This window comes from Heptranchias perlo, chromosome 4 (assembly GCF_035084215.1).
Source record: "Heptranchias perlo isolate sHepPer1 chromosome 4, sHepPer1.hap1, whole genome shotgun sequence".
NCBI classification, from domain to species: Eukaryota; Metazoa; Chordata; class Chondrichthyes; order Hexanchiformes; family Hexanchidae; genus Heptranchias; species Heptranchias perlo.
Window position 1 is genome coordinate 114,614,597 of NC_090328.1, and position 26,047 is coordinate 114,640,643.

General features: G+C 41.3%; 2 protein-coding genes across 4 annotated transcripts in view; one reads left to right on the forward strand and one right to left on the reverse strand.

Moving 5' to 3' along the window:
* LOC137321193 (leucine-rich repeat-containing protein 19-like) overlaps nucleotides 1-26,047 on the forward strand; it is a 99,466-nt gene that overhangs the window by 30,060 nt on the left and 43,359 nt on the right. Inside the window, exon 1 of one of the 3 annotated variants that reach the window (XM_067983481.1) lies at nucleotides 249-267. The exons of the other annotated variants lie outside the window; for them this stretch is intronic. The gene's annotated coding sequence lies outside the window, so the exon portion shown is untranslated. Of the gene's footprint in view, nucleotides 1-248; nucleotides 268-26,047 lie in introns of those variants that run through there. 3 annotated transcript variants of the gene reach the window in all.
* Nucleotides 1-26,047, reverse strand: part of ift74 (intraflagellar transport 74) — a 90,938-nt gene that overhangs the window by 3,259 nt on the left and 61,632 nt on the right. The window contains exons 13-18 of the mRNA XM_067983477.1: nucleotides 17,523-17,576; nucleotides 14,292-14,389; nucleotides 12,848-12,974; nucleotides 9,411-9,574; nucleotides 7,683-7,808; nucleotides 1,778-1,838 (exon numbers count right to left, since the gene is read on the reverse strand). Of these exons, the coding sequence (XP_067839578.1) occupies nucleotides 1,778-1,838; nucleotides 7,683-7,808; nucleotides 9,411-9,574; nucleotides 12,848-12,974; nucleotides 14,292-14,389; nucleotides 17,523-17,576 (630 nt within the window). The remainder of the gene's footprint in view (nucleotides 1-1,777; nucleotides 1,839-7,682; nucleotides 7,809-9,410; nucleotides 9,575-12,847; nucleotides 12,975-14,291; nucleotides 14,390-17,522; nucleotides 17,577-26,047) is intronic.

Consider the following 26,047-nt stretch of genomic DNA (forward strand, 5'->3'; position numbering starts at 1 on the left):
CGCCGGAGGGGGGGCGGGGGCAGGAAAGAGAGAGCGCCAGACATCATCCTGCGCTGGACTGGAAGACCGGGGAGGGAGGGGGGGGGGGGGGGGGGAGGGTGGGGAGGAAGATCAGGAGAGGGGTGAAGAAGGGGACATCGGAGCAGGTTTCAAAAGTTAGGTGCATTTAGTGTTTTCACTTCATTCCATATTTTTTTATTTACTTTCTTTAGTCTCTTTCTCCCTGATCCAGCCCTTCATGCTTGGTTTCACCAGAAAGCCGCCCGGGTAAGTTAAAAATCTTTCTAATCGCTTATTCTGTCACAGGTAAAGTGCCTTAAGTACCTCAATGAGGTACATATGGCTCTTTAACTGTCATCTCACCGGCTTTAATTGCTGGCGGGACTTCCGGTTTCGGGTTGCCCGCGTGCACTCAGGTGGGTCTCTGGGAAACTCTGAAGCCGGCGGGTTGGAGCCAGCTTCCGAACCCGAACGGGATTTGCGCGGTTTTCGGAACCTCCCACCCCCAACGCACCTGCATTTGCCTCCTAAAATCACCCCCCTTATGTTCTGACTGACAGGATGGAAGCTCTGCATCTCTGCTTGTTGTGAGGATCCTAAGTGAATGAGCTGGTGGCCTCAACTTAGCTCCTAATGGTTACGAGTCCACAGCATAAAAATGGTACTAATTTGGTACTAATTGGGAATCTTATTGAGAGAGAATACAAGGATATCTGGTATGGTAGATGGACATATAACAATGCTGCAGTACAGAAATGTTCTTCTGGAGCTTACATGAGTTTAGGTAGATTACTTCAAAATCATTCAATATTTACCTGACTTTGAAGTACTTGACGCTGTGACTGAGTATAAAGAGTGGAAAAATATTTCATTCCCCAACATGTATATCCCACACTTTGATAAGCAGATTTAAAAATTGTGAAGAATAGCAAGTCTTCAAGGAACAAAACATCACAAAAGCTTAGGTAGAAGTGCTCAAGATTAATGTAATATTACATTTACAATTACTATTACAAAATAGCAGCTCATTAGTTATAAAATGCACTTTTGGGTTATTTTAAGCTGCATTGTTATAAGTAAAATGATCCTTACTGAAGTTACTAAGAGGAATACTGGCTAATGCTGAATAGATTATTGCATAATCTGTATAATGGGCTACTCAATAATCTACAGATTAATAGTTCATCACGAGTGGCCATAAAATTGCAATAAGTTTTGTTTCTGGAATTGCAGTTCCACTTCTTTGGTCAAAAGGGGTAAACTTTGATGCATTTCTATATTTTTAGTTGATTTAGCATATGCAATGACCTTTTGGGGATTATTACTTTATGATGTAAAAACATACAATGGAGATTGCATGATTACAGTAGAATATTTCCATTTCTAAAATTGAAAGAGCTATTGAATTGTAGTCATGTTCCATAAAGAAAATAGTCGATTCCCCAATCTTCAGGGTAGGACATTTCTTTCAGGACACGTCATCCATTTAGGATCTTTATTCTGAGGCCAGGATAAAGGTCATTTTACCAGCACATCACTCATCAGACAACAATCTTATGTACTGTCCTCTCTGCATAATACACAATTACTTAGTGAAAAATAGTTGAGATGTCCCTTGAAATTTATAGTCGCTCATCCATCAATTCTAAAGTACCATCTGAGCATCGACAGTGAGGGAAAGCACTCGTGTAAGTAAAAAATTCTCTATACATATATAAGTTATAATTTAGGTATTTTCTAAACTGCAAATATGACTGATGCAAGTGTTCAAGGATACATTCTTTCATAACAAAGTTGTTCTGCTCATGGTGCTGCCATTTGCGTTCCAGATTCATTAGCTGAAAAAAATACAAATATTGAGAGCCATTGTGGTAGATTCCAACATTTATGCACTACTTCAGAATTCAACTTTTAACTTATTTTAGCTGGAATCCAACAGATCTTCCCTGACTCCAGCTTACGTTGTTTTGACTCCATTTTCTCTGCACATGAGCAGTAGGGAAATTGTAAACACATTCTTCATAAATGAATTTTATGACCTTGCTATGCCTGGTGCACAGTTAATTTTCCCATCTTAGCACATGGCTCTGTGAGGAGATTAAGACCCATTTCCTAATGCCCTATAAGTAAGGGAGAAAATCTTTCCTGTTATACACATTACAATTTCATACTTTTTTAAAAGCTGTCTCATCTTGCAACAAGAAATATTATTCAATTACCCTTCATATCCATCTCTAAATGGAATATCAGTTTGTGTAAATTCAATAAATAAAACTCCAGCTTCTGGTACAGTGAATGCAGTCATATTCTTGTAAAACTCCCTATCAGTGTATCATAACGTATCCTTCAATCAGGCAGTGAAAAGGAGCCTTTCATCTGGTGAAGCAGCAGAATTTGGAAACACAACAGCACTTCGGTTAACTACCTATGGCGTATGATTTTTCAGACTTCATACTCCACAAAACTTCTTACATATACATTACTGATTAAAGGAGAAACTGATGTCGCAAATACAATGACATATCAGATCGATTATAAACCCTCAGTGTTAAAAGTACAAGCCTACGCACTGAAATAAAACATTTTACATATCAAAAGGAACCAGGCCCCCGATTCAATCAATCAATGAAATAAATCCTTTTGATCTTTTGATTAAAAAACACAGCAGGGTGTTAAAGTAAATGAAACAAGCAATTCAACCTTTATGACAAAACAAAAAACTTACCTGGAGGATAAACACTAATAAGTGAGCAGCATTGAGAACAGACCCAGCAGGTCTGCAAAATTCAGTCAAACCCAGTGGCATACCCAGCGTAACACCAAGCCGCAGACAACAAACCGTCTGCTGTGAGGCACAAGTCAAAAGGGCTGGTGGGCCTTTGATAAATCCAGGGTTTCAGTAGGAAGTTTGGCACAGTGATGAGCTCTTTTGCCGCTCCAGAGCTACTGAATTTCCACCCTACCAACCAGATTACTTTAATATGGCCAGGTTCTACTGTACGGCAAAATACTGCATTAATTTACAAAATCACTTATGATGCTGTTTCTTGGAATGCTTATTTTCTCTGTGAGTGGAGCAATGCGACAGATTTCATTAGGGTTATTCTTAAAGGACTAGATAAGGACGAATATACAGGTTTTAATGAAAAATGTGATTTTATAAGGCTTTGCACTTATTTCCTGGCTGCATCAAGTTCACACACCATAGCCTAGAACATAGGTTTTCAAATTGGTGTTCACGGACTATAGGAAGTCTGCTAAGGAACCCTAAGGACCCTGCAAGGTCATCAGATTTTTAGTCTGTTGTAATGACAGATATAGCAAGGGCATCAAAATTGGTGGTTTGATGATGAATATTTAATCTTTGTGCAAGTAAAACTAATTTGGTTTAATCTGAAGTGCTAAAAAAAATCTGTAATTTGCACAGGTTCTGCCCTCAAGTACAACACTAGCTGAGGGGAAGCTGGAAGGGTTGTTGTTTCAATAAGTGCGATGGACAGTATACAATAGTAAGCAATGCTGGGAACTGTGGTGTGGGTGAGAGAAGGGGAGCAAGGCTAATGCAAGTCATTTACACAAAGTCTAACTATTTTGTCATGTGCTTGAAAATCCAGGAATCAACTAACCTCTGTTAGTTACAAGAAAGAGAAAACAGTTACACAATAGCTTGTTCATTCAAGTTAATGAGATTTAGATCTTGTCTACTGTTCAGTTTGGGCACCATTGTAAAAGTAAATTTTGCTTTTTATCAAATATAAACTGTGAAAAAGAACACAATAACAAACCTCAGATAACAAAAAACTGATTTTATTAATGGATATTAACACCACAGTGGAATTTGACAGCTTGTGACAAGTCAATCTGAATAAATAGATGCAAGATGTTGAATCAGTCTTTTCTCTCCTCAAATGAGCAAACATTTGTGCTGTCTGAGTTGGTTTACTTATCGTCATTGACACACATATACATGTATACACACACACAAAATTTCCTTGCTTCCACAGCCTAACTTCCTGTTAGTGGCAATTATCTACAATAACTATAAGCTGCAGTGTGAAGATTATGGGACAACTGGACTAACAATGGCTACCCTTCATAATTCATAATGCTAACAGGAAGCTCAAGTGGTTATCATGTTGATGTTTATTTCCTAGAAGATAAATCTAATGTTTCACAAACAGAGTAGACTTAAAAAAAAAGCAGAAATTGGGTTAACAGGGGCCAAGTTTGCAAACTCTCCAGTTCTCTGCCTGAAATGCCCACTGCGTAACTTCCCCTATCTGATTTCCCAATGGCATTGCTCATTCTCACACAGAATGTTAAAGACCAGCAAGGTTATTGCCAGTTGGGAAGGGATCCCATAAAGTACTATGTCATTTTTTTAACCCTACATTTGATTGCAAGATATAGGACTTTTTTCAAAGTGCCCCATGACAGGATTTCAATCAAAAGGATGAAGAAAATCAAAGAGGATATGCCAGGGAGATCATCAGAGACAGAGTGCCCATACCCACTTATGCCACCAACTGTATTAGCAGGCCCAGGCACAGCTACTTGGTAATGGTTGAGGGGGAACTGCTTTGGCATGATCTGGACTTCAGCAAGAAGATAGTTGGAGAGCTGATCCATCTGCTGCAAGGTGCCCAGTCACCAGCTTTCACCACATGGACGGTACTGCCAGTGGCAGTCAAGGTCAGCTTCACCTTCAACCTTTCTGCCTTCACCTCCTTCCAGGTCTTGGCTAATTTGTTGCCCGCAGATGTGTCAAAAAGTGACTGATACACTGTAGAGCAGAGCCACCGGTTTCAACTTTTTCATTGACTAGCAACAGAAGCATCACATAAATGCTCAATTTTACAGTTCTGCAGGATTTCCCAAAGCACAAGGGTCATTGATGACATTCAAGTATCTTGACATGTTGTAAGTTTTAAGGAATGCATACAGTGCCATATGTGCACAATCTGCAGCTCATCCCATGCATCAGTAGATGAACATGCATCATGCATCTAGGGAGCGCTGGGACGATTTGCTGTGTGAAGCCCCATTAAGATTTCAGTGTGATAGCAACTTCAGATGTAAATTGCAGCCTTCATGCATGCTAAGCATTCAAAAGGCTGTAAGGTTGCACAAAAGCTTTGGTGAAGTGAGCAGTAAAAGAGTAACAGGATCCAAGAGACCAACTTTAGGGTCAATTCCCTGATGTGATCAAGGAGCAGCCTTCCACTTGCAGCACATGAGTACCACAGAACTGGGCAAGTTGACCTGCGTGCACTTGGCACTGAACTTCCGATTCCACGGGAGAGGAAGACTTTCACTTTCAGGAGCTGTACTTCAAACATCGGTGGGCCTCATTACTGCCCCCAAAATTATTTCAATGTATCAAAATTGATCCCACAACAAATTTCCTGTGGTCTCCTGCGGTGCAACTTGTCATTCACTGAGTGCCCATTTAAGATGGGTTCGGCGAGTCCTCCATTGTGCTGTCCCCTGCAGAACAACAATCCTTAAAGCTGAGGCTGTGTGATTTTTGCAAGTTGGATTTTTTTCCTGCTGTTTGGGAGTTGCCATACTGAAATTCTTGCATTAATATTTTTGTGGTGGTTTGCTGGTGTTTTTCAGCAACTCAGGACTTTGGTACACATCTGCAGCAACAGCCATGAATTGTCAACCTCAGCTACAAGTACGCTGCACAGCATGACAATTTCACTGGGCTTGTCAACAGCCATCCTTGATTTGGAGGAGGGAGAGGCGTTCCAGTGAAGGGAGCAATGACAGGTGTGCTTCCAACTCAGGCATTTGGTGCCATTCCGCAGTCAGCCCAGAGACTATGTTATCTGACCCAGGCACAACTACTTGGGGAATGTCTGAAGAAAGCTGCTTTCACTCTTTCCACTTGAGCAGGGACCTCTAAGTCACTAAGCCTTGCCATTTGCTGAAGGTTGACCTACAGACAAGATCCAGCAAAGAGAAAGTTTGTCCACTGTGGTAAAAGTTATATCACATTGAACAGTTACACCACATGATCCTGTAGGAAAAAATAAATGCTTAAAGGTATTCTCAAAATGGAGTTTTCAACATTCTTGCTGAACTCTGGGAAAACAAAGAGTTAATAAGACATATACGTACTTCCAAGGCAGTACTGTGAGAAAAAAAATCTTTCACAGTTAGCATATGGTTCCAATTAGTGACTGGAACTAAACACACCAAGGCTGGTCAAGGTTGAATGGAGGATAATGTTTTGCTGACCAGGAAAATAAGTGCCTACAGTGACTATCCTTTCTCATGTCCTATCCCTTTGTTGTGATTAATGGCCAAGTAAAGTGAAAGGGTTCTTCATGAATAAGCCTGCAGACATGATTTCTATCTGGGTTGTCTTGTAAGTAATTTACAGCCAGGAAAAGTGAACAGTTTGCACCTAATGGGCAGATCTGGCTTTTCTCAAGTATTGACGAATTTGCTCATAAGTGCTTGATATGCGCCTGACTAACATTCTGTCATCAAATGAGGGAATCCTTACCATGGGAAGCATTGCTCCAATTGGCCAAAGATATGAATAAACCCAATGAAGGAGTTACCTTGAGAATCAATGGTATAAAAGATTCCTACGTGCGAGCTCTCATAGGCACCCTGTTCAAGCGGGAGCGCACTATGATATTTAATTATGTGTAAACCAGAAAGTTCTGACAAAACAGCGATGTATTTGGTGGGAAGTTCCTACCACTAACTTGTGTTAGTGTTCCTTAACAAATGATGCAGTGTAGTAGTACATTTAAGCCAAACATATGGGAGAAAGTTAAAACGCTCAACAGTAGCTAGCAATTTCAACTTGCATAAAGGTGAATTTATCGTAAGCTGTACTTTTAAATTGGATTCTTTAGCATTTGCAACATAAATACTGGGGATGAATGAATGATTTTCTGACCGATCTAGTGTAAAATTCGATATGGGAATCTGAAGGGGAGAAAAGAAAATCCAGTTTCAGGGAAATTACTCAGTATTGATCAGACATGCTCCTAGGTTCAATGTAAAACATAATCTGACATACATTATTTACTGTCTACAAACTAAGCAATCTCTAATTGCCTGTTAGCCCCTTATTGCAACTGATGGCAATTTAATTTGAATATCACATCACCCACTGCAAAATAGTACAATGCACTCAGAAAGTTGTGTATGAAATTCTTCTTCATTTCAAATCCCCAGATGACGGATATTTGGATTAACTAATCAATGTCATGCAGAGGTTTTCAAACTTGGCTTCCCAACTCTGCTTGATCATCACATTTCTGCCTGTCTCCAGATTTTTGCATTGTTCTGAGTTTGTTTGACTTACTAGCACATTATTTCAATTGCTGTATAACTAATAAATATTTTCTGCAATGACAAAGGTTGTTTTCCTTTGAATTGCTGGCACTGTCTGTATTTGCAGGGAGTTCCAGGGAGGGTGTCAGTATTTGCAGGGGGTCCCATCACAGAAAGTTTGAAAACCACAAGTGTAATGAAAATGATTTGTTGACCAAAAATTATTTTTTGTTTTTACTATATCAAAAGACAGAGCTTAAACTAAATGAAAATGTAAAATAGTCACTAGGTCTGCAAGTTAATCTGCAAACCTTTCTAGTAAGAACAAGTTATTTACAATCCATCTATGCACGGTCTGAGACAGTTAAAAATACCCCTACCTGTGCATGGGTCTCATTTTCCTGCAGTTGTATCTTCAGAGTATCGCACTCCTTTGAGACCTGCTGCATAACTTTCTTAAAGATGTTTCTGCGTTTTGTCAGTGTCACTTTCTCCTCCTGCAGTTTCTGGATAACAGATGGAATGAAATTTGAATGTTCATCATTCCTGGCAAATCAACAAAATGTTCAAGAGCAGAGTTGCATAACATAAGCAAATAGATCACTGGCAGAACTGATGAAAACAATACCACTAATCATGGATTAGGATAGGATTTTCATCAGGGCTAGAAATCTTATTAAAGTCCAGAGAACAGATGATGTGACAGACAGGATGAGGATTAATTTGATGGTAATCAAAATGGTTTAACAGAATGAAGCAATGGAATGAGGCTCTTTACCAAGACCATTATGATTAAATTTGATGCGGGTAAGTAAGCCAAAAAGGTATGGTTTCTCTTTAGGAGAGTCAGCAACTGTACATCTGGACAGTAAAGTGGAGGAAGTGAAGATTTATAGAAATTGAGAGACAGCTTTTGCAAGGGGACAGAAGGAGTGGCTAATGTAGGACAGGATGATGACCATCGATGATTATTTTCAATAAAATTCTGCTTACAAACTTTTAATAGTGATTTACAGAAGTTACAGATGTGATAGTACAGAATATTTATGATGCAGTAGAATGACAGGCATGATTGAATAAAGAAGTACATAAGAACATAAGAAATAGGAGCAGGGGTAGGCCATTCGGCCCCTCGAGCCTGCTCCGCCATTCAATAAGATCATGGCTGATCTTCTACCTCAACTCCACTTTCTTGCCCGATCCCTGTATCCCTTGATTCCCTTAGAGTCCAAAAATCTATCTATCTCAGTCTTGAACATACTCAATAACAAAACATCCACAGCCCTCTTGAGTGAAGAAATTCCTCTTCATTTCAGTCCTAAATGTCCGACCCCTTATCCTGAGACTATGCCCCCTAGTTCTAGGCTCTCCAGCCAGAGGAAACAATCTCTCAGCATCTACCCTGTCTAGCCCTCTCAGAATCTTCTATGCTTCAATGAGATCACCTCTCATTCTTCTAAACTCGAGATTAAGGGCCCGTTCTACTCAATCTCTCCTCATAGGACAACCCTCTCATCCCAGGAATCAATCTAGTGAACCTTCGTTGGACCGCCTCTAAGGCAAGTATATCCTTCCTTAGATAAGGAGACCAAAACTGTACACAGTACTCCAGGTGTGCTCTCACCAAAGCCCTGTGCAACTGTAGCAAAACTTCCTTACTCTTGTACTCCAATCCCCTTGCAATAAAGGCCAACATACCATTTGCCTTCCTAATTGTAGTACCAGATCTGATAAAAAGAGAAGAGTGAGATATAACATTTTTCACTGCACCTAGAATAACAAGTTTTTTCACTGGCACAGAAAGAAGGATCAGAAGAGTGAAAGGAGAAGTTGGGCAAGCAAAAAGCAGCAAAGAATTATCAAAGACCATTTCACTTAGTTGACTTATAAAGGATAATTTTGCAAGGCTCCATTCCCAGCATGGAGCCATATTAGATGGGAGTGTGGGTTGGAGATAGGGTTAATTCTGCAACCCATGTTCTAAAATAATACCCCAAATATATATTCTAAAAAAAAAATCCAGTTTATACAATTCATGGCAACATTTGCCCTTTCAGGGTGAAAGCATATCCAGTTAACCCACTGTGAATGATTTCCACTGCTTTTACCTTTTTTTTCTCATCTCCAGCTGCCTTTAGTCCATCCAAGTCACTATAGGTTTCTAGAGCATCTGTTATCTGCTGGATCTTTTCCTTTAAAGAACTCAGTTCAGCATTGATCTTGCTTTCTAGCTGTTCTACCTTCTGAAGGTCTTGTTGGAGCCGTTGGCTCTCTGGGGATGGTTGGAGGAAAGGAAAGAGAAGTTATGCTCTGGATAACTATCTCCTTACATTGCCAAGCAAACCAGAAAATTTTATAAAGTCATTGCAGCCAACAAAGGTAGGCGAGATAAAAGAGAGCACAATACGTTTTACCGGGTCAACATGGAGGATAACGTACAAGGTGTAGTAATTGCCCGTGTTCCTTCATCAAGCGAGAATGTCTAGGGAATGTTGCTCATGTTAAAATATTAACCAACTGATGTCTTAGGAAGGCACTCTGTAAAACTAAAAACCAGTAATTTTACCTTATGAAATATTTCATGTGCTGGAGTTCTTTTTTTCTGTTTAAAATGTTTGTGTAATCCATGGGAATGCCTTATGTTTACATGCCCAGTGTGAAAGAATTCCTTTGATCGGTGTGGCAAAACATTACATGAATAATTATAAATGTGCTGTTTCTCCCCTATTTTTCAGTTTTCTGAGTTACGGCGGTTAGCCAGGACCCTATTGCGGAGACCGCCCATGTATTATTCATTAAAGACTTTGTTAAAAGATTCTAAAAAGGGGCCTTAGATTTTGGAAACTTTGTTATTTTAAAGTAGTATGTAAATCGAACACTGCATTGTTCTGCTTCATTCCCTTGCTTCTGTACTATTATAAATCTTTCCCTTGAAGGATGCAGTCTGACAATAAAGTGTTTTCTGCTTTTCAGAAGGGATAGGAGTACATGGTGAGCAGCCCATGCAACCTTTGATTCTAAATATCTCACAAAAAGTGTAACTGTTTAAACTCTGGCACACTACTCCAATTCACAGCTTACATAAGGGTGCAAATTTTGGATCATAGGGAATTGGGTCTGCCTATAGTAAACTGCATTTTGCTGTGAGCAAGAATAAGAAGTAGGAAAAAGCTCAATTGTAACATATGGTAAGTTTGTTAAAATATAATTAATTAAAAAATATTACAACAGTATCAACATCTAGTGGATTAAAATCAGCTAGAATGGTATCTGGTAACACATTTAGTTGTACACGTGGTTCCAGTGGAATTAAGTTGTTCCTACATTACAATAGTGACTACACCTCAAAAGTACTTTATTGGCTGTAACACACTTTGGCGCAGCCTGAGGTTGTGAAAGGCAGTATATAAATTCAAGTCTTTCTTTTTTTTTCTTTTATTAAAGCTATTCTACACGTTAGTATTGTTTCGAAACCTCTCTTATTGCTCTACCTCAAGGTCCTCAAAAATACATCAAATGATCTACTAAGACTTTAAACTTAAGTGTTAAAGAGGGTTGAAGTACTGGACAGCCTTCATATATATATCCTTGAAATGTTAATTAGGAGAATGAGAAACTCAGCAAGTTAAGCGCCCTAAATGCCAAAAGATTACCACACCCCTACTATCGAGACAGAAAGGAAGCAAAAGGAAGAAAATCTGTACCACTCCACTCCTTGCCCAGTAACAAATTTTATTAAAACAGTCTTTGGTCTCTAAACTATGGTAAAGCAAGAAGCAGGAAGAGGATACAGTCCAGTTCCTTCTGATATGACATTAGGGGTCACAACACTTCAGACTGTACTCTTTGGAGTAATGTAAAAGCCTGAACAAGCTCTGGACTATCTTGAGGGAAGCTGCCTGAATAGTAAATTTGTTTATCTAGTTCAGTTTCCTCCTTTTCAACTTAGTACAACATATATCACTTATATTTTGTTATTGATGTAAAACTTGGAATAGAGGAAAACAACTTCAAACCACAGTTCAAGAACCTAACTAAAGCCAGATACATAAACATATAAAACTCACATCTGAAAACTCCAAGCAGTACTTTTTAGTTTCCTAACAAGAATTAACGTAAAATATTAACTTGCTAATGCACTTTTATATTAAACTACTGTAAAATTGTGATCCATGAGATAAGGACATATCTGCTATTATACTTGTAGAATATTCTATATATATAAAAAATTAGGTCTGGACTACAGTAACGTTAACAGATTATTAAGGCTGGGCTCGAGAAGGAAATCCTGAACAACAATACAAGTGTCAGTGGAGTCACCAAATGCTCACAAGAAACTACACCCATTGAGAAAGAGCAGTTTAATTCTGACATTGGAATTTTCTGTACCATTTATTCAGCTGACAGTTTTGTTAATCTATGGATTAATAATCATATTTTGCACCAACAAACCAACTTATTTCTGAGTTATTAAATGCATGAAGCTGCTCAAAGTCTATTTCTGTAACAACAATGTGCATTTATATAGCATCCTTAGTGTAGAAGAAAGTCCCAAAGTGCTTCATAGGGATGCAAGGAAAAAATGAATGTCAGGCCAAAGGAGGAGATACTCGGAGGGGTGACCAAAAACTTGGTTAAAAAAGTGGATTTTAAGGAGCGTCTTAAAGGAGGAGTGGGAGGTGATTTAGGGAGGGAATTCCAGAGCGTGGAACTTAGATTGAAGCATGGCTAACAATGGTGGGACAAAGGGAGGCGGGTTGCACAAAAGGCCCAGAGTCGGAGGAACAGAGGGTCTGGAGAAATGGTTGTGCTAGAGAAGGTCACAGAGATAGGAAGGGGTGAGGTGATGGAGCGATTTAAACACAAGGATTTAAAAAAATATTTACTCTCGGGATGCGGGCATTGCTGGCAAGGTTGGCACTTATTGCCCATCCCTAGTTACCCTGAGTTTAATACAACTGATTGGCTTGCTAGGTCACTTCAGCATCAACCATATTGGTGTGGGACTGGAGTCACATATAGGCCAGACTGGGTAAGGACAGCAGTTTTCCATTCCTAAAGGATAAGGAAACCAGTTGGGATTTTACGACAATCCGAAAGCTTCATGGTCACTTTTAGTGATACCAGCTTTTTTTAAAAAACTGAATTCAAATTCTGACACTGCCATGGTGGGACGTGAACCCACGTTCTCTGAAGGTGCAGGGGTGGGAAGTCATGGGTAAAGATGCTCAGGCTACGATCAGCTAGGTAAGAATGGAACCAAGTGAGGGAAGTCCACCAAGGCTCGACAATGGAGCAGAGGCATTGAAGGGCCACGGAGCAATCGACCGTGTCAAAGACTGCAGGGGGTCAAGGAGGATGAGGGTAATGTACCCTGGTCACAGTCAAAGTCACAAAGAATGTCATTCTTGTTTTCGATTAGGGCCATTTTGGTGCTATGGGCAATAATTTGACTGAAATATTGCATGTTCAATGGACTTCAAGCCTAATCTTATTTCAGATGTGTAAAATAAGATAAAGGGCCATGTATTTTAATATTTCTTACCATCAGTCAAACCCTTGGCAGTTGTCTGGGATTTCTGCATTTCAGTCTCCTTGAAATTTAGGTCCTCCTGCATGGACTTCAGTTCATGTGCAGTTATTGAGGAGATTTGTCTCATTCGGTTCATATTCTGCATTGCAAGACCAAGGGGATGCATTAAACATTGCTAAAGTATATTGTTGTCTACGCCACCCAAAAAACTATTGTAAAGAACAATGGGATTCTTGATGCAAAAAACAAAAGTGGCCCCAATAAGAGCAAGAGGTTAGAGAAATAACAAAAAACAATATTTATACAGATATGAAAGACAAACTGATATTGCAGGTGGGGATTTTGAAACAAAATGTTACATAACTTGTCTGACCCTCTAATGACCCATTTTGTTCTTATTACTATTTTACAGTAGCACTCCAAATCCCAGATGCTGTATAATCATTTCAATTTTGTTGTTTCAGCAGGTTTTAAAAAATAATTTATGCTTCAGAATTAAACAGCGCTCATTTTATAGCCTTCATTTTTTTTACAACAATGTTCACTGGTCATTGTGGTAGGGGATGGAATGGTCAACTCCCTAAATTTGGTATTCCACCCAAAAAAAAAATCAATGGTAGCACACTAAGTGTTTCTTTTTTGTATACTGCATAAAAAGCCATCAACAGAAAGACTAGTATAGTCTCATTTGGTATTGCAAGAATACTGGATACTGCGTTAGTAAATTCAAACTCTGAACATGCTTCATGTGACATAATTTACCACTCAATACTGTTTTATCAATAAGTTTGCAACTGGTGATAAAGCCTATGATATGGCCTACACTTTCCAACCCCCCCCCCCAAACTGGGATGCATCTCCAGCGGGGAAGGACTTTCATCTGCCCGAGAGATGTCCTGTTGATCCTGGTCATATTTCTGGCTCCAAGGTAATTTCCAAACAGTAGGCAGGCTCCCAGCCTCTGCTGCAGAGTTACACCAGCCTAGGGGCAGAGACTTACTATAGCAGGACTTAGGGGGGCTGCTGCAGTGGAAGAAAAAAGTGGCCAGGAACTGTCTGTTGCAAAAAAAGAATTATTGGTTGAAATGTTCTAATTTCATAATTGGGCCTATGCATGGCCGTAATCTGTAAGTACTTGCATAGGTATCTCAGCAATTATTGGGGTGATGAGAGAGTGGGGCTCTCTCCACTGATCTCTGCATAGAGATCCAATGTTCCAAGAATGCAAATAGTGGGAAACACGGTGGAGGGAGTGTTCCCTCATTTGCATGTAGTTAACATATGCCTACCTACATATGGTCGGATGCCATTTACACTGATGGGACTGGTGCCCGGAAAGCAGCAGAGATGCAGTAGAGCGCATTCCCAGCTTGTTATCTGCTTCTGCCTCCCCGAGTTCTGCCAAAATTGGGTGGGAGACAGAAATGCTGGACCCATGTTTCCTGATTGCGCTTACCCTGCTTGTGTGTTCCAGAAGGGCTATAATACTAGCCTCAAGCTGAGCCTTCCGTTCCATCTCTTGGTTTTTGATTTCTTCAGAGGTGTCCAGGAACGCTGGAAAGACAAATTATGTCCAAATATGTGATTGCTTATATGTTTCATTTATTATTATCCTCTGATGGCAATGTCATTGCATTCTAAGAGATCACAGCTCCAATTTTATGAGGTTTTACCAATAGTAGAAGACACTACTAGCTTTGGGAAATCGAGCCGCTGACCTTGTGCATCACATTCTTACTGTGCCCTATTTTCCAAAGGACGTTTTAGAGCAGGAAAAGTAGGCCTTGCAAAACCCAGTAAAAGGGCAAAGGAACGTCAGAATGTCCCAAAGTGCTTCACAGCCAATGAAAGACTTTTTTGAAGTGTTGTTATGGAGAGGAACACTTCAGCCAATTTGCACACAGCAAAGCCCCACAAACAGCAATGAGATTAATGACCAGATAATCTGTCTTAGTGATGTTGGTTGAGGGATAAATGTTGGCCAGGACTCTTCTGCAAAAAGTGGCATGGAATCTTTTACATCCAACTTAAAGGTCAGACGAGGCCTCAGTTTGACATCACTTCCAACTATGCAGCGGCCCTTCAGTACTGCACTGGAGTGTCAGCCTAGATTTTGTGCTCCAGTCTCTGAAGTGGGGTTTGAACTCACAACCTTCTGACTCAGAGGTGAGAGTGCTACCACTGAGCCACGACTGAAACCTAAGGATGTGTACAATACTTGAAATGTTACCTCCCAGAGTTCCCAAATTAAATTTTTGCAACGGCTGATGGGCTCTACAAGAAATGCATGCAAAATGGATGAGTGCAGTTACCTTTGCCATGCACACTTCTTTGACATTTTCAGTCTGGAACAAGGGAGCAGTGACCTCATTGACTTGGCCAGCAATCTCCCTCCATGCAGTTGACACTTGCACTTTTACTGGAGGGTGGTGCTCAGCTCCAAATGAGGCCAACTATTCCACCTGCTGCAGGACCTCCAACTCTCAGCAAAGAGAACAATGTTGCCTACATGGCTTCACACTAGGAACAATTAGGCAACTTTTCTATTACCGGTACAAATTCCCCTTTTAAGGGAAGCTGCATCCCTTTACGAGCTGTTCCCTCACTGGATTTTGTGGTTCCCAGGAAAATATGCTACAAGCTAAGCCAGTTGGGCAAGTTGTACTTGTGCATGTAGTCTATTCAAAAATTGTCAGCAGAGCTTATGTCACAAACTTTGAAGTGCCCTGCCCCATGTACTAGGGCTGCACCTGCACACTCAAAATGTTTCAATATTGCAAAATCTGGGCTATGGTCCAATGCAGTAATCGAAAAAAAAATCCTTGATATTGACACAAATTCAACAGAAATGGACAAAAAAAAGGGAATTTAAAATTAACCATGATTCTTTGTAACAGTTTGATTTCTGATTTTTTTCTAAAATGGTAAAACTCCCTCTGTGGTGATCTAACATTTCCTACAGATGCATAAATGAGACATGTTAATAATTCACAGCATGAGCATTTTCAAAAGGAACCTATTGTCTGACAACACTGCAACATAAATCCTGCTCCCCTGGTTTCTAGCACAGCTTGGGGAATAAAAACAAAACAAAACTGACTGCTGCAGTAATTTTCTAATCTTTTGTGACTTCATTTACTTAAAATACCTTCTAGTTTAAGAGTTGGGTGCGGTCTGTGAAAGGAAATGTTAAGACCGATTTGGTTTTACTACTGACATTACATTTTTGCACATTCAGGCACATAGATCAAAGATGACTGTTTTCTCAAATAAAACAGCCAAAGATTTTGTTAATTGATTAAATTGTACATGCCACTGTAATTTAAAAAATTGAAGTATTTTATACCCCATATTCTGGGCTTTATTCATTAAGGTAACAAAATGCAGTTTGACCTGTACTTTGAGCTGCCTCCCAGCTTATCAGCACTGTGGGAACACTTATCACCACAAGATCTCTGGAGGTTGAAGGAGAAGGCCTTCCATCACCTCCTCAGGGCAACTTGGGATGGGTAACAAAAGACAGCCTTGTCCGTGCCGCCCACATCCCTAGAGCAAATGAATACAGCAGACAGCTGTGTATTGCTGAAAATCGTGGTTAAGTTGATAGATGTTGTTGTCTATAACATGGGCACCTGTGTATTCCACATTGTGACTATTGAATCCAGTTTATGTATGCATTTTGTTTAGAGGTGTCATCTGTTTAGCAGTGGTTTTCATTGTGTGTGGGACCTCCAGCAAATATTGACACACTTCCACTGACCCTCTGTTCTGACATCTGAAAGACAATGGCATCTAGCTACCCAGTGCTATCACTGCAGAAAATGTTTTATTTTTATTAATGTACATTAACAGAAATGATCAACTGGTAAGTCAATCACAGAAAATTGCAGAAATCTGATGACAGAAGGACAGAAATCTGATGGCCTTACTGATACCCTAGGGTCTGACAACTGCCAGTTTGGAAACCTATGCCATGCTCGATTGTTTAGAAAGACAGCACGCAAAGATATTGATACTTTGTTTGTATTGCTTTACATATTTGATTGGATATATTGTTTGGACATGTTCACACTTCACCATTTGACTGGATGTGAGTGTTGGACACTCCACAGTGTGTGCAGGTGATGACATGTATCAGTAATGTTCAGTGTAACTCTGGGAAAATGTTTAGCATTGTCTCACTGTTATCATGGGTTTTGTTGGAGGGAGGGAAAAACTCAACGGCAAAAAAAACATGTCCAAGTTAGTGATTGTGGCTACTCATTCAATCACCTACATATTCCAGAACTCTCAGGTGCTGGAATCAGCAGCCATAAATGTGGAACGGTTGAATTGTAGCTGGACAGAAATCTAGCAGATGGTCATGAACAGAGATAAAAGTTGTTCAATATTTTGTGGAAAACATGGTAATAATCACAACAAAGGCTCTGATATACAGACAATAAGGATAATGAATTTGTTGGAGAATGCATAAACATGCACATTTAACCGATAATCATCCAGTTCTTCTAATTTTCATGTACAATGCTGCTGTAAAATCTATTTACCACTTGTACTTTCATAGGGGTTAGATATTGAGAAACAAGTCATGCACAGGTACAACGGATAATCTGTATCTTACAGTAACAATCTGTACAGATATAACGGTGCAAGGCTACAGGACAGATCCAGACAACCATAAACTCACCATCCATTGTTTCTTCTCTTTTCTTCAGCTCTTTGTACTTCTGATTACGTTCTCCTAAAATAGGAACAGTACATTTACAGATCTCTTCATGGCTCAATAAGTGATAGAAACCAGAATCTTCTCAGTGTGGTCTGCCCTTGGTTGTTTTGTACTTTCATAAACAGATTTCAATACCAGAGCAATATATCTATTCACTGTTCTTTTATTGTTGCTGGGTCAAAATCCTGGAACTCTCCACCTAACAACACTGTGGGAGAACCTTCACCACACAGACTGCAGCGCTTGAAGAAGGCGGCCCAGCACCACCTTCTCATGGGCACCTGGGGATGGGCAATAAATGCCGGCCTTGCCAGTAATGCCCGTATCCCAAAAATGAATGAAAAAAAGTATAACATAATCAAAACTGTAATCTCAAAGCAAGTTCAGACAGCACATTTTTGAACAAAGTTACAAACTACTGAGTATTAAATAACCCCATGTAATTCCCCAAAGTGAAGCCAAGACACAATTACGAAACCAAAAGTAAAGTTACTGGTTTGTATGTACCAATGTAAATATATTTTGTCCCCAATTATCATCTTTCAAAATGTAATATGGATGTTAAATCAAAACAAATCTTAGCACTACACACTTCCTATTGTACATTTTTGTTAAAACTTAAGTATAGGTTATTTCGGTACAGAAAAACAGGGACTTTGAGAGATGTAACACAAATTGTATGATAGAGCTTAACTGGGCAATAATAAGAAGTGCAGTTTTAGGTTCTAAATTCTGAACCAAATAAAACTGATGAACTCTATTTATTTTTGACCAATCGCTGCTGACCCATGATCTTGAGAAAATTAGACTGAAAGGACAAGGAAATGATCTGCTCATTTGCCGTACAAAACTCACAAACTGATTGCAGGACTTAATAAGTTGATTAAAACAATTCACAAGGTACATTTGTTTGAGTTCAAAGCATGAGCTGAGAATACAGGAGGCTTAGCTACCAATTGATCTCAAAAGTTTCTTTTCATTTATCAGTTAATAAGATATGTTCTGTGGGTAAATACATTTTTATTTTAAAATAAATAAACTAGTTGATCTCCTATAACATTGGCCATATAAAATGAAAAACAAAATTGTCTCTCTCTTCCTGTTAATGATGCTCTTGTTATTTCCCATATTAATTCTTTACATCAGTCTCTGTCTTTCTGTTTCCATTCCACTTTTCAATCCACTCTGTATAGCTCATACACTTTTATCATTGTGGTTTCTATTTGTCTCAAAAGAAATTTCTGTATAAACCTTTCCTTTCTGTGTCTACTCTCTCTTCTATCTCCTGTTGGCTTTCCACACATGTTCCTTCATCAATGTATTCAATTTCTATCCTGTACGTTTTTAAAGCCCAGAGTACGCAGCAAGATGATCACTAACACGTGCTGGGATAGAGGTAGGTAATAGGATCAGTCAGAGAGGGACTGTCCAGAATCTGCTGGAACATGTATATGTGAGTGACGATGAGAAAGCTGGAGGTGGCCGGGGGGGGGGGGGGGGGGGAGGAGAAAGAGAGCTAGAATCATAGATGAGGCAGTGTTCAAATCAGTGGAGTACATGTGGTGCATGAATGACATTGGACAGAAGGGGTCAGGGCTCAGGGGAGGATTTAGTCTGGGAACATTTGGTGGGGTTGAGCACTGGAAGCACATGGGATGAGGGAATTGGGGAGGGGAAGGGTAAGAGGTGGCTGTGGTATGAGGTCTGTAAACACGAGGGCTGGTTGTGGAAGCTTTCAGGGGGGTATTCTGTAGTCTGTGAGCATCTGGAGGGGTGAGGGGAGGTAGCAGAGAGCATCTGAGCTGCACTGCCCATGTGAGGAGGAGAAAAAGCTGGCACCTGGGAGAAAGAGTGCATGCCTAGGGTCTGAAAGCTCATACATGTGTGGAGTGGGGGTTGTTATAGAACCAAATAAACAACTACCAGGACTGGTAGTCATCCTTGGTTCCATATTTGTATAAACCTAAGTCAACAGAAAAATGCATCCCAACAAAGGAAACATGTGGTGGTGGGTAAAACTTCAGCAGGGTAATTTCTGGAGTTGAATGAAATCCATAAACAATTGTTGCAATAACACAAGAAATGGGAGCAGGAGAAGGCCATATGGCCCCTTGAGTCTGCTCTGCCATTCGATAAGATCAGGCTGATCTTCTACCTAAACTCCACTTTCCCACCCGATCCACGTATCCCTTGATTCCCCTGGAGTCCAAAAATCTATCTATCTCAGCCTTGAATATACTCAACGACTGAGCAGCCATAGCCCTCTGGGGTAGAGAATTCCAAAGATTCACAACCCTCAGTGAAGAAATTCCTCTTCATCTCAGTCTTAAGTGGCCGACCCCTTATCCTGAGACTCTGCCCCCTAGATCTAGATTCTCCAGCCAGGGGAAACATCCTCTCAGCATCTAACCTATCAAGCCCTCTAAGAATCCTATATGTGTCAATGAGATCACCTCTCATTCTTCTAAACTCCAGAGAGTATAGGCCCATTCTACTCAATCTTTCCTCATAGGACAACCCTCTCATCCCAGGAATCAATCTAGTGAATCTTTGGTGCACCACCTCTAAAGCAAGTATATCCTTCCACAGGTAAGGAGACCAAAACTGTGCACAGTACTCCAGATGTGGTCTCACCAAAGCCCTGTGCAATTGTAGCAAGACTTCCTTAATCGTGTACTCCAACCCCCTTGCAATGAAGGCAAACATGCCATTTGCCTTCCTAATTGCTTGCTGTACCTGCATGCTAACTTATGGTGTTTCTTGTACAAGGACACCCAGATCTCGGAACACCAACATTTAATAGTTTCTCACCATTTAAAAAATATTCTGCTTTTCTATTCTTCCTACCCACGTGAATAACCTCACATTTCCCCACACTATATTCCATCTGCCACCTATGTGCCCACTCACTTAACCTGTCTATATCCCTTTGCAGACTCTGTGTCCTCCTCACAGCTTACTTTCCCACCTAGAATCATAGCATCATAGAAAGGTTACAGCATGGAAGGAGGCCATTTGGCCCATCGAGTCCACGCCGGCTCTATGCAAGACCAATCCAGCTAGTCCCACTCCCACACCGCCCGATCCCCGTAGCCCTGCAATTCTTTTCCTTTCAAGTACTTATCCAGTTCCCTTTTGAAGGCCATGATTGAATCTGCCTCCACCACCCCTTCGGGCAGTGCATTCCAGATCCTAACCACTCGCTGTGTAAAAAAGTTTTTCCTCATCTCACCTTTGGTTCTTTTGCCAATCACCATAAATCTATGTCCTCTGGTTCTTGATCCTTCTGCCAATGGGAACAGTTTATCTCTATCTATTCTGTCTAGACCTTTCATGATTTTGAATACCTCCATCAAATCTCCTAGCAACCATCTCTGTTCCAAGGAGAACAAGCCCAGCTTCTCCAGTCTATCCACATAACTAAAATCCATCATCCCTCGAATCATTCTAGTAAATCTTTTCTCCACCCTCTTTAAGGCCTTCACATCTTTCCTAAAGTGCAGTGCCCAGAACTGGACACAATACTCCAGTTGTGGCCGAACCAGTGATTTATAAAAGTTCATCATGACTTCCTTGCTTTTGTACTCTATGCCTCTATTTATAAAGCCCAGGATCCCGTATGCCTTTTTAAGTGCTTTCTCAACCTGCCCTGTCACCTTCAATGATTTGTGTACCCCCAGATCTTCCTGTCCCTGCACCCCTTTTAGAGTTGTGCCTTCTACTTTATATTGCCTCTCCTCATTCTTCCTACTGAAATGTATCACCTCTCGTTTTCCTCTGTTAAATTTCATCTGCCACATTTCCACCCATGCCTGTCTATATCCTCTTGAAGTCTTATCAATATCCTCCACACTGTTCACTACCTTCCAAGTTTTGAGTCATCTGCAAATTTTGAAATTGCGCCCTGAACACCCAAGTCCAAGTCATTAATATATATCAAGAATAGCAGTGGTCCCAGCACCGACCCCTGGGCAACTCCACTGTACACCTCCCTCCAGTCCAAAAACAACCATTCACCACTACTCTCTGCTTTCTGTTACTTAGCCAATTCTGTATCCATGCTGCTACTGCCCCCTTTATTCCATGGGCTGCAATCTTGATGACCAGCCTATTATGCGGCACTTTATAAAACGCCTTTTGAAAGTCCATATGCACCACATCAGCCGCATTGACCTCATCTACCCTCCATGGGCCGAATGACCTCCTTTCGAGCTGTAACCTTTCTACGATTTTAAGTCAGGAGTGTGATGGAATACTCTCCACTTGCCTGGATGAATGCAGCTCCAACAACACTCAAGAAGCTCGACAACATCTAGGACAAAGCAGCCCGCTTGATTGGCACCTCATCCACCTCCTTAAACATTCACTCCCTCCACCACCAGCGCACCGTGGTTGCAGTGTGTACAATCAACAGGATGCACTGCAGCAACTCGCAATGGCTTCTTCAACAGCACCAACCAAACCCGCGACCTCTACCACCTAGGACAAGGGCAGCAGGCACATGGGAACAACACCACCTGCACGTTCCCCTCCAAGTCACACACCATCCCGACTTGGAAATATATCGCCATTCCTTCATCGTCGCTGGGTCAAAATCCTGGAACTCCCTTCCTAACAGCACTGTGGGAGAACCTCCACCACACAGACTGCAGCGGTTCAAGAAGGCGGCTCACCACCACCTTCTCAAGGGCAATTGGGAATGGGCAATAAATGCTGGCCTTGTCAGCAACGCCCACATCCCATTAATGAATAAAAATAAAGTCTGCAAACGTGAAAATGACCCGTTTATCCCTACTCTCTTTTTTGTTAGCCAATCCTCTATCCATGCTAATACATTACCCCAACCTCATGAGCCCTTATCTTGAGTAACAACCTTTTATGTGGCACGTTATCAAATGCCTTTTGGAAATCAAAATTTACTACATCCACTGGTTCCCCTTTATTTACTCTGCTAGTTACATCCTCAAAGATCTCTAATACATTTGTTGAACACAACTTCCCTTTCATGAAACCATGCTGACTCTGCCTAATCATATTATGATTTTCTAAGTGCCCTGTTACCAGTTCCTTAATAATGGATTCCAGCATTTTCCTGATGACTGATGTCAGGCTAACTGGCCTGTAGTTCCCGGTTTTCTCTCTCCTTTCTTGAATAGCGCGGTTACATTTGCCACCTTCCAATCCATTGGGACTGTTCTAGAATCTAGGGAATTCTGGAAGATCACAACCAATGCATCCTCTATATCTGCAGCCACCTCTTTTAGAGCCGTAGGACGTAGGCCATCAGGTCAGGGGGATTTGTCGGCTTTTAGTTCCATTAGTTTCTCTAGTACTTTTTCTCTACTGATATTAATTGCTTTAAATTCCTCACTCTCATTAGCCCTTTGGTTCCCCACTATTTTTGGTATGCTTTTTGTGTCTTCCACTGTAAAGACAGATACAAAATATTTGTTTAACGTCTCTGCCATTTCCATTACAGTTCGGGTTTCTCTGTCCCAACACTTGCTCTTGTGTTCACAGCTGAACGGCAGTTTCCATAAGCAGACCAAATCCCTCACAAAAACTCCCGTGCCTTGATTCACCAGCTGTGTGAGATAATTTGTCTGATCTCCATGACTAACTCTTCATTGTGATAAACTGCTGCCTGGAGAATATGTGGGATGTCCACCACCTTCTCCAGTCACCTTTGAAGGCAGAAAATAACAGTTTGCCAGACCAATGTATAGAGGTTAAAACTACTTGCTCAGATTTATTTAAAGCAGAAATAATATATAGAAGCAAAAAGAAACCACTAGATATTAAAAGTTCAATAGTCAAACTTACACGGTATATGAACTGATCTAACTGTGTTCAACTAAACAACAATTTGCTTTTATATAGCGCCTTTAACATAGAAAAACATCCTAAGGTACTTCATAGAAGCGCAATCAGACATAAATGGACCCCGAGCCAAAGAAGATATTAGGAAGGATGGCCAAAAGCTTGGACAAAGAAGTGGGTTTTATGGAGGGTCTTATAGGAGGAGAGGGAGGTAGAGAGGCAGAGAAGTTTAAGAAGCGTAGGGCCTAAACAGTTGAAAGCACGGGCACAGTGCAGCAAAGGGATGGGGAGATAAAAAAGCGGCTAGAGTTAGAGGAGCACATCGTTCTGGGGGCTGGTGGGGGGTATAGGACTGGAGGAAGTTACAGAAGATGCTGAATTAAAAAAAACTTTTCCTACTGTAGAACAGTATAAGTATTGCTAACCATTGTACAAAAAATAACTGGTGTGTGAATCCAGAACAAATCTCAGTACAGCATGGGTTTGGGAGGGATATCATAGGATTTATATGGGTACTTAAAAGGGTTTTTAAAAAATCCCTCTTCAACGCAGTGGCTCATACTAGGGTCTGGTTCCATGCTAATTCTCCATTACTTTGCCCAAGTGGCCACTTTGCATGAGTGAGCCTCAACAATGAATGCCAATCAGCTGTTTCACCTGGGTGGTCTTGCAGCGGAGCCGGATCCTGCCCTCACGAGGTCAACACATGCACTCTTTCCAGCAGAAATTACTGGATCGTAATCAGGTGCGAGAAACAATGCTGATTTTTCCCTTCTTAGCCTGGAAAAACTAGGACCAATTGTAATGCTTCTCATCCCTACTCTCACTGAGATTAGTTAACTCAACATATATTAAGGCTTAAACGTGGAACCTTCCTGGGTTTTGCAGATCAAAAGCACAACAGATGGTACATTTTTTTAAATTGAGCTAGGATGAAACTTCTTAATAAGGCAGTATATGATTTTCCTATTCATTTATATGCAGGTAATGAATAAACAAGGAGGAATCTTGCCTTATTAAAGTGTGATTATACATACAGCAAAACTCTTAACAGGACAACCATACAACTTAGTTATTTAATCATCCCTATCAGGCAAACACCATAACAGAACTTGTGGAAAACTGTCATGCACTCAGCAAAAGTTCACTTTGGTTATCATGTTAAGAACTATTCCCAAGTCCAGGGTTCATTCAGTTTAGTGATTTGTTACAACTCTTGCAATTTTAAGAAGCTACCCTGGATAACTACTCATTTATAAAGTACTGAATGCAAACACAGTAAGTGGAGCATTAAGCTAGAGGGGAAAGTCAATCCTTACCTTCTGAGATTTTTCCAATGAAAATAAGCCAGTGGACAAATAGGCAAGAGAGAAATGTAAAACAGTGAAAAGAAACAAAGCTGAGAACTGGAAACCTGAAGTATTTACAAAGCTAGATCACAGTTACACATTTTCTAAAGTCAAGGAAACAAACTTTACATAAAACTGAAGGATTTGGTAATTAATTAGAAAAAATAAACAATTAATGATGGGCTTACATTATAATAAGGCAATGGGATTATTGTTCTTCAACACAAGCTAGCACTCTCGCCTCCAAGTCAGGTCATGGAATCAAGCTCCACTCCAGGACTTGAACACATAGGGCTGCGTTGCAGGGGGGGGGGCTCCGAAAATCACAGATATCCCATTCGAGTTCAGAAGCCGGCTCCAACCTACCGACTTCCAAGTTTCCCAAGGACGCACTTGTGTGCACAAGGGCGACCCAAAACTGGACGTCCCGCCAGCAATATGACAGTTAAAGAGTCAAATGTACCTCATTGAGGTACTTAAGGCACTTTACTTGTGACGGATTACGTGATTATAACGATTTTTAACTTACCTGGGTGGCTTGCCCACCGCTTCTGAGTCACGCCTGGTGAAACCAGGTGTGAAGGGCCGGATCAGGGAAAAAGAAACAAAATAAAGTACATCAAAAAACCATAGAAGGAAGTTAAAACACAAAATCAACCTACCTTTGCACCCTACTCCGATGTCCCCCTCTTCAGCTCCCCCCCAATCTCCCCCTCTTCACCCCCCGATGACCTCTTGATGTCCCCCTCTTCAGCTCCCCCCCAATCTCCCCCTCTTCATCCCCCGATGACCTCTTGATGTCCCCCTCTTCACCTCCCCGATGTCCCTGTCTTCACCCCCCGTCTTCACCCCTCCGACGTCCCCCTCTTCACCCCTCCGACGTCCCCCTCTTCACCCCTCCGACGTCCCCCTCTTCACCCCTCCGACGTCCCCCTCTTCACCCCTCCGACGTCCCCCTCTTCACCCCTCCGACGTCCCCCTCTTCACCCCTCCGACGTCCCCCTCTTCACCCCTCCGACGTCCCCCTCTTCACCCCTCCGACGTCCCCCTCTTCACCCCTCCGACGTCCCCCTCTTCACCCCTCCGACGTCCCCCTCTTCACCCCTCCGACGTCCCCCTCTTCACCCCTCCGACGTCCCCCTCTTCACCCCTCCGACGTCCCCCTCTTCACCCCTCCGACGTCCCCCTCTTCACCCCTCCGACGTCCCCCTCTTCACCCCTCCGACGTCCCCCTCTTCACCCCTCCGACGTCCCCCTCTTCACCCCTCCGACGTCCCCCTCTTCACCCCTCCGACGTCCCCCTCTTCACCCCTCCGA